We start from the raw sequence: 13,318 nt of genomic DNA on the forward strand, positions 1-13,318 counted from the left end.
TATATATATATGTTCTTGGAAAGGAGTTCATGAGGACAATTTTCATTTGGTACTCCTCGGCAGATTATAATGGAACATGAAGGGAAGCGGAATCTGCCGAGTGCATCATTCGCAAAACCAGTGTCATATCGAGTTCATTGTTTTAGTAAGCATTTCCTAAATGCACAATCAACATTTGCTCAAAATAAATAAAAAGATGCTTGTTTTTCTTCAATAGTTATAAGCCGGTGTGCTATCTTATATTTTTATTGATATGTATTGTTTTATTCTAGATGAGAGAAGTGCAGAGGAAATCATTTGTCTTGACATGCTAAAAGAGGAGATAATGCACAGTAGCAACTATATTGCTAGGTATTAAGAATCCGAAGTGTATTTGATTTTAAAAGTGTCAATATATATTTGATCAAATGAATGATATTAAGCATGAAAAGAAGTTTTATATTAAAAATATTAATTTACTCATCAGTACATTTATGCTTTTATACCACGGTTCTAATGTTGTTATCTTGATCTTAAATCATGCATTTACTTTTTGGTGTTGTAGTTCGTATACTTATATTTTTAGATTAATTCTACTTAGTTGCTTATCGATATTTTTCTATCTTTCAGACCAGTGACCAACAGTTGGGTACTAAGAAAGGAGAAGCTCTTATTGACTTGTAAAATGGAAACAGGACATTTTCAAATTGTTTTGATTGGTCAATATTATGTATATGAACGTTGCTATGAATTTATGATTTTATGAGTTTATATTTGATTGTGTTCAAGGATTAACTGGAAATAAACAATTACAAAAATTCCTTTGTTTCATATCTTGAAATTTTGTTTTTAATCCTAGAATTACTATAATAATAATTTCATTTCAAAAGTTCTAGACTGTTTAATGAATATGTGAAATGAAGAAAAAATGCAATAGTCGAATATTGACAATTGAATTAAAGAAAATACTCATTCAGATAGAAAAGGTATTAGTCACAATCAATTTGAATTGGAAATTCAAGTTTCTTAGTTTGATGCGTTTGGCTCCTTTTGTGATGGTATGAACACATGTAGTATTGAAAGCTATCATACGTTTTACAGTCTAGCCTTCCGGAGTATTAGTTTATTTGGGGTCTAATGAAGTAACTAAAACGATAAACATGTTTCTTCACGACCCTTTATGGTCTAAACATGTTTACATTCAAAACACTTCACAGCTAAACATGTTTCATGACAAAACACTTCAGAACTAAACATGTTTCCAGATACAACACTTTACAACTAAACATGTTTACAGTCTAAGCACATTTTAGCAAAACATGTTTCTAGTCTAAACACTTTACATCTAAACATGTTTACAGTCTAAACACTTTATAGCTTGACACGTTTAGGCTGTTAGCACATTAAATATTAAACATGTTTAGATTTAAAACATGTCAAAAATCGGTTTCACAAACGTGTTTAGGAAAGTGTTTAGGCTCTAAACACAATTTTTAGAGTGTATATACGAAGTATCGAAACAAATAAAAACAAGACAGTATAGCAGGCTCTTTAAAGGGCAACACCAAGATTCAGGAACTAAAATTACCGTCACAGTATTTTATGCTGCTTGTGGTATGAAACTGTTTTACTATTATAACAGTCAATTACTCTGAGATTAAAATTCAGTCTAAATCAGAAAAAAAAACCGAGTATGACCTACCATTCTATATAAAACGCAATATCTATGAACAGTATACCTAAATCAAACGTCACCTCTAAAGTCAATATATATATAGTCCTGGCAATATGAAATACGACTAAAAAATACATATCGTAAATTTTAACGCCAATATGACAGAAATCTACATCGCGATCAAAATATAACAAAATACCTGAAAGTCCAAATACGATGACAGGCATTTTTTCATTATCTTTTGTTATTTTTTTCTCTGAATACTTTGAAATTTGGAATACACAGATATGTAAGGGGGCATAACCACTGAGTTTGGTCTTATTATATTACTTTAGTACTATTTTCTTTAATAAATTGTACTCTGATAACATCCTTACTTATGTATACTAAGTTGTAAACTGAAGAAATAGCTTCAAAATATATATTTGATACATATTATTCTCATGTTACATATTACGTATTATTTTAATACCTAGCTAAAAAGGACAACTCTGATATGATTTTAAAATTGTTTATTTACTAATCCTAAACTTTTACTTCCGATCTTTTTTTAAAATTCGCGATATTTTACTTAACTGAAACAGGCTATAGTTGTCTTACCTTTAAATTCTGCACTTCAATGAAGGCGTCTGCTCACATAGGTGTTTAGCATAATAGGAAAGTGAAGAAATGTCTAAGAATGTTGCTGAATCAAGCATTTATTAAGGCATAATTACCAAAAATGATTTTCATCAAACAATTTTGCTACGTTGTGTTTATTTTTATTTTGGAATTTAATTTCTCTTTAGGACAAGGTGAGTTTCTTATCATTTTACCAGGTAAATCAGATTATATGTGCAACAATACAGTTATTATTTCATAGGCTAAATTTGTTATATAAGATGTAAATTGCACTGCATTTTTAAAATACTTTTCTTTTCACTACATGTGCAACTGAAATACATGTAAATTTTGATTTGCATTGTATAGGTATAACCCTTAAAGGATGAAGTTATCTTACCGAGTCTTTTGTAATAGCCTACGATTTTTAAACGAAAAAGTAATTTCATAATCTGTTGATATTTTGAATTCGTTTTCTTTTTGTCAGCATTTACTAAGAACAGTATTTATCTAACAAAGGGTGAGTGAAAGTGCTATTGTCAGATGTATATATGAACGAACATATAATAAACACTTTTTATGGAAATATAAATATTGTGTGATTTTTTTTAACTTTTTAGTTTCAGAATAAATAACTTTATATTTTCTGCACGATTTTTAAAAATAAACAATATATGACCATGTATATTCGTGTTTTGGTCTAGCATGTCAATATATTTAGATGTCTCGGCATGTGTGGGTTTTAATTTTAGCTACGGTTTACAGTTGAATTATTAAAGTTTGTCAACCTTTATGTAATTCTACTGTGATAAACTATGTTGGTCAAACAGAAATCGGGTGATATACTTGTTTGATATAGATAAACCACAAAATATAGCTTGTGGAGGGATTAAAGGATCATTTAATGGAATCCACATAGTTTTTCTACAGACTAAAATTACGTTTCGTATAATTTATATTTTGTTAGAATATATTTAATACATTTCCGCTGAATATTTAGTTGGAAAGTTCCAGGCCTACACGGTCATTATTACATGTTGTCTACAGTGGTGGATCCAGAAATTTTCATAAGTGTGGCCCACTGACTGCCTAAGGAGGCGCCCGCTCCGGTCATGCTTCAGTGATTCTCTATATAATCAACCAAATTTTTTCCTGAAAGAGGGGGGGGAGGGGGGCCCCCTAAATCCGCCTCTGGTCTAACATGTGAACCAAAAATTAAACCAAACTTGATTTCTGGACCCAGCCGTCTTCTTCTTGTTACGGTGTGGCAATACGGATCTAAAATAAGTACGTTTGTCTGGATTTATCTTGATCAGAAATGCTCAAGCCCAAACTTTTGAAAGCCAATGACGTACATTTAATACTAGAGCGCTGTATTATAAAAAGAGGTCGAAAAAGGATAGTAAAATCACCAAAGGTCATTTTGCCTGAGTGAGTTAGAACCCTTGTTATTATAATTTCTAAATTTATGAACGGAGAATTAAGAACGGGTATGTTATAAGTCTCTGAGTTCTGAGCTTCTAACACCCCCCAGGAACTAGCTAGGCCACCAGCAGCGGTCTCGACTCAGCAATAGAATATTTAAGCAACGTCTAATTTGAGAGGACGAGTATGTCCGTATGGAATATATAGGATTTTATTAATATTCTATTCTTGAATATCCAACTACAATCTTCTTTTTGTACATTACAAGTGCTGAAACAACGAACGTATCACATAAGACAATATTAACATGTCATTTACATAAATTAGGTTTTATTATCATAAAGATCATCGAAGGTATAGTACAGGCATCATGTAAACGGTAAACCTACTGGAGAGTCAATATCACACTGCTTAAAGTATATATGTCAATATTATACAATGTCACAATGATTATACAAGTTTATTAACTATGATATCGACCCAAGACTCAGGCGAGACGGACAAAATGACGTTGTTGACTGCGTGTCTTATAAAAATAAGGAGATGTGGTTTAATTGCCTATGAGGACAAAAATACACCAATACACCAAGGTCAAATAAAATTGATGTAAGCTATTATAGACAACCATACGGCCTTCGACAATGAGAAAAAAATACTCTCCTTTGTTTTTGTAAACGTATCCTGAACATACACATAATGACTACGCCAAGATCAGGTGTATGTAGATTGACATAAATAAAGCTAAACATTTGTAATTATTCATACTAAAAAATAAAGCATTATCTAAATATTCAGTAAAAAAAATAATTGTCACAAAACAAGGCAAATGCACGAAGCATTTGGGAAGTTAACAATGAGGCATGCCACACTGATATATTCCACAATATGTAACTTTGTTTAATTGTCCCCACCATGAGCCATAAAGGTCACAAATTTTGATCGGACCAGTTAATGACCATGGACTCAGAAACGTAAAGGTTTTTAATATAATTAGTTTTATTGTGCCATGCTTGTAGTGTGTTATAAAAGGAATAGTTAATCCAACCTATGATCGAAGGCTGTCAAACGGCAAGTTATTTATACCTTGGATCTGTATAATAACTAAAAAGTAATCAAAATATTTAATAATAAAAGATTTAATGTGGCTTTACTATCGGAAAGATCGTAAAATAGTTATATTAGATCATCGCTTTGATAAGTTTACAATAACGCTATTACCTGATTACTGAAAATGAAAACCGGATTCTTTACCAGGGAAAAAATGACGGCCTGGTCCGGTGTTTAGAATACAACTTTCCGGTTTCAGCACAAACTCAGTTCTTGCACCAAGGTGGTATACATGTAGATGAGCGAAGATACAACAGAACTCGAGCAACAGAACCACCAACCTGCAACTTAAAGTCATGATGGGCTAATAAAGTTGAACTAGAATGATGCAATAGTTTTTCAGATTCCCAAATAGCTCACCTGTGATTGTGTATCCAGACAGTCAGACTGTATAATACATTTGTATGTCCCAGATTATATGTCTCTGTATGTCCCTGATGTATACAAGGTGACAGTGATGACGGGGATCAGAGGCATCCTGAGGTCCCAAATTTAAAGAAATTTAAATCCTGACATCCTGAAATTCAAATATAAAGATTCCCTGATCCCTAAAGGATCAATCCCGAAATCCAGAGCTTAAAAACACCTGTTCCTGGAGTCCTGATAAAGGTCCTATCCCCCCTCAGTGATTTGTCGCTGGAACAGGTCACATTTTTGTGTGTAATGTAGGTGGGGGAAAACTTATAAGAAATATATGATAAGTTTTCATTACTTGTTATAGACAATATTCATGATATTTATTAGCACATACATATTTTCATTAAATGGTTATGGGATACAGTATTGAGACAACAAGCTGACAATAATTAAATTGACTATGACCAAGCGTGTAGCTACGTTTACATCAAAACGCCCAGGCGTACACTTGAAATTTGATAAAAAGATATTTTATTATAAAGAATGTAAACAGAACTGGTAAAAGCACATCCACAATGCAATTCTTTCTTCAATGGCTTGTAGTTTTGACTGAAAGTAACGAAAATTCCCCATTTTAACCAAATGGTATCAAATTATATAAAAATTATTTTTTATATTAAATTTTGTTCAATTTCTGTCAAAGTCTGAAATATGTGAATTCTAATCACTTTGCTTTTCTAAAAGCAATTCATTATCTGCTGAAATTCGATATGTGGTTTGCATTATTTTTCGAGTGTGTGACATTCATGTTGCAAAAGCGAGACTTAACGATTCAAAACGTTGGCTTTGTCAATGATACTATAGTTCAGTATGGGGTAAAAAACATTATGGAAGTTGGACCAAATCTAATTGTGATCAAATGAGTATGATGAAATAATGTGTATTTACCCCATATTTCACGGAAAATAGGAAGTTCTTTTAGAAGTCAATAAGTGGATACAGTTTTGGGTTAGTTTGTAACACATCAATTACTTTGTCAAACCTTAAATTTCATGAAAGTTTGGACAGAAGCTTTTTAAAGATTATTGTCTAAAGCAAAATTTTGAAAGTGTTGTTTTTTTTCATTTCAAGTTTCAGTATTATACTAACAGACAGGCTTATTATTCCGCAATTAACAGACCGTCTGGATTTTTTCTAACATGATAAATTTATAAACCTTCATGGATTGTCTTGAAACTTGACCAAGAACCAAGAAAAAATATTGAAAGATTTTTTTTTAAATCCTATAAAGGACTGAGAGAGGTCGGATTCGGCTTTGGCGGAAAGTCAGTAATCCCAGGCATGAATCAAGGTTTCACAGAACTAATAGTGCATTTTAACATTTCTGTTAAAATTGAGAATGAACACATTTTAAAGTAACTGCTTTGGACATTTTCTCTAAAAGCAATGACCATCAGATTCCTAATTAACACAATGAACGAATTAAACATAAAGAAGTTTTAGATTTTTTTGAGAATGTTGTTATTGATAGCAATAGTATCTCATTCTAGATATCTCCCCCTTCAAAATATCAATGAAGTATTGAAATGTAAATTTGTTGCCTTCTTATACATTTTTGATATTTAAACTAATTGATTGATTTTTTTGTTAAAATTTCATTATTAAGTTTTTAATGACATTTGAACAACAATGGTCATTTCTTAAATACTTAAAAACTAATTATTGGATTTTCTTTCAGATGGGTTAAACCACCTGTTAAATGCATTGTTACAAACCAATATAATCTGCTAAGTTTGCACTTCAGTTATTCTCTACTTATCTTTATTTTATACATGTACATTGTATGTATTACAAGCATTTCTGTACTGAAATATAATTTATCCCTTCACAACAAGGTTTTAATTTATTTGTTTGGTTGTTCTACATTGTATGTGGATGTTTTTACATTTCATATTATTTTTGTTTTCCTCAAATAAAGAGAATATGCATTATCAAGCAGAAAAATCATTCATGGTTTACAGTCAACGAATAAATTAAAGTTTTAGTTGTGAAACAAAAATGTTACATTAAAATTCCAAGGCCATAGATCAAAATGTGTTTTAAAAACTCAAAATATGCTGTACAGACAACATATATGCCCACCAGCCTTGAATAAACTATGTGTTAACTGGTTGTAATTTTCTGTGAAACTAAAACATTAGAGGTGTATTAACAAATCTTGGTTGAGAACTTGAGAGTAACCAGACATAGATTTTAGGTGCAAGTTACACCCAGCTTCTATATTAAAGCAATATTGCTATATAATCAAAATAATTTTTCCCACAAAAGAGCGGGCCTAGCCCCCTGTATCTGCCTATGGTAAGCTCATGTCGGAAAATTCTTTTTTAATTTTGATTTTTAAAATTAAAAATGATGTACAATCAATATTATTAATAAAGCATACCTTTTCACATTTATGGCATGTCTTAATAAGAATACTGCATCCAGTATGCTAATTTCTGGAATTGACTCATTTTTATGGTTCAAATGTTTGTAAATGATGTAACTCTCAATGTTTATTTATTAGCAGTATGTTGAATCTGGTAAATGAGCCCTAATAATCTGGATAAGCTGGGTATTGGTACTTTTCTCATTTCAAAACAAATATGTCATTCTGATTCAATTGTCCCCATTGTGTGGCCTTTAATTGCTTTACAAATTCAAAATAAATGCTTTGTTTCATCTTATAACCCTACCACAGGTCGTGGTTCTTTCCAGGCACTCCAGCCTACTCCACCTTTTAAAACTGACTCATGAAAAAACAGTTTTGTCCTGACAGTGGGCATTGCTCATTGTTGAAAGCTGTAAGGTGATCGATAGTTATTAGTTTCTGTGTCATTTGGTCCTTTGTGAAGAGTCTCATTGGACATCATACCACATCATCTTTTTTATATTAAATACCAATAAATCAATCAATCTATTTATTAAGACTACATGTTGATCTTGAGATATCTGTATTTGTTGTTTTGTTAAGGTTTGTCTCATCTACAGACTGCACATGTATTACACTTGAATTTATTCTTATTCATATCCCTTTAAATACTAAAGCCCTGTGAAATATATATAAAGTCTGGAAGCCAATTGTTCAATTAGGTGTCAGAAAGTTATTTTTGTATCTATTTGATTATGTAAGTTATTAAGTTGGTCATTGGTTTGTTCTTGACACAGTTTTATTTAATGCAGTAAATGCTTTTAAATTGGTACAAATTTATCTGATTAAGCTGTCTGAACTTCAATTTGATGATCACACAAGATGATGTTTTTAGTAATGTACTATCGCATGTAGATGGCTGATGCACATGGTTTTTACAATATTTTAAACTTCATTCTGAAAGTATAATATAGAGGGGGCAGGACCTTTTTCAGGATGTCGGGAAGGGGTGTTTTTAAGCTCAGGATTTCGGGATTGATCTTTTGGGGAACTGGGAATTCTTATTTCTTTAGTACAGCACCTCAGGAGTTCATGTTTTTAAGCCTGGGATTTCGGGATCAGGACCCATTCTACCCCCAGCAATACAGTACTATTGAACCAACAGAGGGTTTTTTGCTGCAGGTTTATATATGTAGTTTCAGAATTATTTTATATACAAGTAGTTGCTATGTGAGAGATACAATCTCCTTACAGCCTGTAGATACATTGTTATTATAAGTACTGGACTTTTGCTTTAGTAGACATGACTATTTATATGACTGGACTATTGACAGAAAATCCAGTTATTTGAACAAAGTATATAGTAGAACATTGAAAACAAACAATGTTTTTTTTTAAATATGTGCTTTTAAGTTGCTGTCTGATTGAAGTATACCTAATAGGCTATATGTTAATGTTAAAAAAAGTATACCTATAACCATCTGTTATTTTAATTTGAAAAAAATCCTCCTCTGTGTTAATTTTGTTAACATTTGATCAAGCTTTAAGTTTTTTAGTCCTGTAATGGTTGCATCTTCACTTAGTAGACCAAATGTTCAGGTACACAAAAGATTAAAAATAAGATTAAAATCACTAGCAACATAATGGGAGATTATTAGACAAACAAAAGTGAAATATGTATTTTGTATCTATTATGTGAGTAGATAATAATTCAGTTCTCTTTATGAATTAAGATACCATGTAACACGTTTTGAACCTATAAATAAGAATATAACACTTCGAAATTTCTTTAAACTTCTTGGCTGCAGTTTGTTGTTATGTCCAATCACTGTTTGAATTTTAGGTTTTCCTAAGCATTTTACAAGTTCACTCTTATAGAAAGTCATAAGTAGTCTAAATAAATTGGAATGCTTTGTTTGATACCGCTAATGATACTGTAGAAAAAATATAATGATTGAACATCAATGTAAATGATACAATTTAAGATGCTACTTTCTTCATGAGTATTTTTAGCAAACAGTAGCAGGGAAAAGATCAATTAGTAATTTTTTGTTGATTTTTTTACCATCATTATTGTACATGCCTTTTGTTGTATGTCTAGGGTTCTCTGGTGAACACTTTACCTTGCAATAAATTTTGACAGCTGTTTTAAATCATTTGATTGACAGGTGCTTGTTTGAAGGTAATGACCAGAAAATACATTGATGAATGATAACATTGAACATAAATTTGCTGATAAGATTGACCTATTAACTTACTTTTAAAATGACAGATTAACTATAATCTGTTGTATGACAGATTCAAAAATATATTTGTTCACAGTTTTTTGTATTGCATTAACATTTGTACTTGTATTTAAAGGCTGTATCAGGGGTTAAAATTAAATTTGGAAGGTTAATGGTCCAGGACTTTTGGAACTTTCAAATCAAAGGTGCACCTTGCAAAAATTAAAAGTCATGTGTTAAGAATTATTGAAAGAAACATACTTACAGTTACATGGTTTTTGAGTACTGTAATTGTACTCCGACTCAGAGATGTTTCAGGCACACATTCGTATTCTGGGTACCAAGTTAAGTTTTATGACTGAAGGGCCTAGACTTTTGAAAACTATGAACAGTCCCCTTTTGCATTTAAAGGTCATGTACATTGGACTTTCACTTATTTGTGAAATTCTGGCTTTTATGTATATGAAAAGTCTTACTTATTTTATTGGTTGTTTTTTTACTATCCGATGTACATAGTATGTGTTTATCCTGAATAGTTGTTTTATATTGTTTTTCAAATTGGTGGAGTTGATTTTGATTATATATTTTTTTAAATATAGTAGACACAATTGCTGTTTGAAAGAAAGTCCAAACAAGTCAGCATTTGTGAGAGAATTCTAGCCAGTCATCTTTGAAATGAAATCTGTTCTCATTTTTTTATGTGAAGTAAACAATGATGTTCTTTTGTCTGTTTGGACAGTTGTGTCATTGGCGATCATACATTTGTATTCGAACTCCTTCTTTTATATATAAACTCTGTGGTAACACATAATTTAATAGTCAAGTCAGCCATTGCTATGAAGTCTCAAGATATGATTTGTTAGTATCATCTGTAACTAAAGTTTTTTTTCTTGTTTGAATATGCTTGGTACATGAACCTATAGTTTATTTGGTCTTTTGTGGAAAGTTGTCTCATGGGCAATCATACAACATTTTCTACTTTTTCATACCATACCAGTATGCCAACCAGTGGTTGCAGTGAGGAAATGAAATCACATTATAATGCTAAATGTATTTATTATATTTTCTCCTATTGATATGCTTAATTCTGATTTAGCATAACAAATCTGTTGTTGGGTTATCTAATTTTAGGATGATTAAATAACAATTTGAGTAAAATACATAATGAAGGCCATAATGGAGCAGAGAAAAAAAATCATTGATATTAGTTTTAAAATAATTTTCTCAGGGTTAATGTTAAAGGAACATTATTAAAGTTTTTATGACCATCATATCAAGAGGTGTGCTTATGTGGTCTACTGCTGTTATAAAGGATAATACCCTTCACAAGTTAGTAAGCCATTGAAGATTAAATCAACCCATTCAAATCTCATAATTTCACAGGAGCAACAAATGAATTTGATCCTCATAAATTGAAATTAAAACTAGGATAATGACCAAAGTATAATATATTGTGGTCAAAATTGCCAGATGATAGAAATTTTTGATACCCTTAAAATTTGTCTTATCTGTAAACCAAGACCACCCTATGTGAGAATCTAAGTTAGCTGGATTATGATTGCTAACTGAAGATTAACCACAAAAGAAACAGGTTTTATTGGCTGTATTAGGCACCAAAATAACTTGAGGCAGATTAGTGTTGTAAGAATGTTCATCCTATTTGGTGTTAATTAGACAAGCTTCAAGGTAAGAGATAAGCAGTGAAGTTTGAAAAAAATGGACAGTCACACTGAGCTCTGTTGATAAATGTAATTGTCAGAAGATGAAAATCCTCACTTCAAGGCAATGTTAAAAATCCTTCTCATTGTTATCCTGTAATTTATTTATCCCACCAAAAATATTCTGTCTTGAAGTAAATTTTTAAAACCTTTTACATAATGCATTGACCAGAGCATTAAATTTTGAAAGAAATTTTGGGGCCTTGGTGGTCCAGTGGTCTTAGTAAGTTATAAGTTAAACTACCGGTACTGTATCACTGGCCTATCATCCCTGAGGTTGTTGAATCCCACATGTGGCAGGTGCTTTCCCTATCATCCCTGAGGTTCAGTGAATCCCACATGTGGCAGGTGCTTTCCCTATCATCCCTGAGGTTGTGAGTTCCCACATGTGGCAGGTGCTATCATCCCTGAGGTTGTGAGTTTGAATCCCACATGTGGCAGGTGCTTTCAACTCCAATTATAAGTTAAACTACTGGTACTGTATGACTGGCCTATGATCCCTGATGTTGTCAGTTTGAACCCCACATGTGACAGGTGCTTTCAACTCTAATTTTAATTGACTAGGATTGCCAGTTTTCTTACCAAAGTTTTGTGGTTCTCTCAAGGTTTCTCCCTCCTACCTCCACCAACAAAAACTAACCACAGAAAAGCAAAATAGGGTTGACAGTGGCATTAAACTTAATCAATCAATCAATCATTCATACAAATTTCAGTAATTTTGAAGAAAAATAAACCAGCAAAATTGTGATTTCTTTTTTTATGTCAACCAGATATTGACTCATCTGGCATCAACACAAGGGGTCAATGTTGTTTAATGACAATGTTGAAACGGTAGATCACATAAGAGGTTATTACATGTAGTTTATTCTGGTCACATTTGTGAAATTGTACTTAAAATATGAAGATATTGATAATCTCCTCTTGAGATGGACTTAGGTTATCAGTTAAGGACATCTTGACCTTTGGGTAAAAACCAAGATCATGTAGATAGTATTGTTATACCTCTATATGATCCTGTATCAGTAATCAACTTAAGCTGTATATGTATTTGAATGATATGTAGGTAAACTACATGTAATTTATTTAGTGATATAATTTCTTGCTATATGGGGTATACATGTAGTATCGTAGGTGGATTAACACTGCTTTCATATCCTTATATAGAAAACGTGTATTAGCACAAATTCTTTTGAAGAAAATCTTTCCATGTCTAAAAGTCATTATATGAGTCAGAAAGTTTCTGTTTTCTTAATGACTTTCATGTGGTTAGGAGTAAAAAAAATGTTCTAATGGCTGAAACAGGATTTAATTCTTAAGTTCATTGCAGACAGTTCTAAGATGTTTTATCAGCATTTATTTAAATAATAAAACAAAATTATACCCCTGGACTAACCATTGTAAAAAAAATCAAATATTTTAAAGTGTTCCAGCCATAAATTATTGAATTTTTAAAGAATACATTTGTAAGTAATGAAGGTTTTTACTTCGTCATTAGAATTAGCCATGATCGGAAATGCTGTCAGAAATTTTTATAAGGATGTTTATAGATGCAAGAAGATGTGGTATGAGTGACAATAAGACAGCTCTCCATCCAAGTCACAATTGTGGTAAAAGAAGAACCATTATAGGTCAATGTTTAATCTGTAAGATGATGACCATATCTGTTATACAGAGCTTCCAGTTACTGTTTGTATTTTTGACAGAAAGCTTACATGAATAGAATGATTTATTATTAAATTTTGAAGACACTTGAATTTCTCTAGCTCAACAATACTTAAATGGACAGTAATGTTGTCTGCCTATTATCAAACATACTAAATAA

At 31.5% G+C, this 13,318-nt stretch overlaps 1 protein-coding gene across 4 annotated transcripts in view; it reads left to right on the forward strand.

Moving 5' to 3' along the window:
* The first annotated feature begins 2,182 nt into the window (after nt 1-2,182).
* LOC143049657 (laminin subunit alpha-2-like) overlaps nt 2,183-13,318 on the forward strand; it is a 117,068-nt gene continuing 105,932 nt past the window's right edge. For 2 of the 4 annotated variants that reach the window (XM_076223296.1, XM_076223314.1), the window contains exon 1: nt 2,184-2,448. In XM_076223296.1, the coding sequence (XP_076079411.1) occupies nt 2,376-2,448 (73 nt within the window). In that variant the 5' untranslated portion in view covers nt 2,184-2,375. Of the gene's footprint in view, nt 2,449-13,318 lie in introns of all 4 variants that reach the window. The other 2 variants (XM_076223306.1, XM_076223322.1) reach the window with 2 other exon arrangements.

This window comes from Mytilus galloprovincialis, chromosome 1 (genome assembly GCF_965363235.1).
Source record: "Mytilus galloprovincialis chromosome 1, xbMytGall1.hap1.1, whole genome shotgun sequence".
Taxonomy (NCBI): domain Eukaryota; kingdom Metazoa; phylum Mollusca; class Bivalvia; order Mytilida; family Mytilidae; genus Mytilus; species Mytilus galloprovincialis.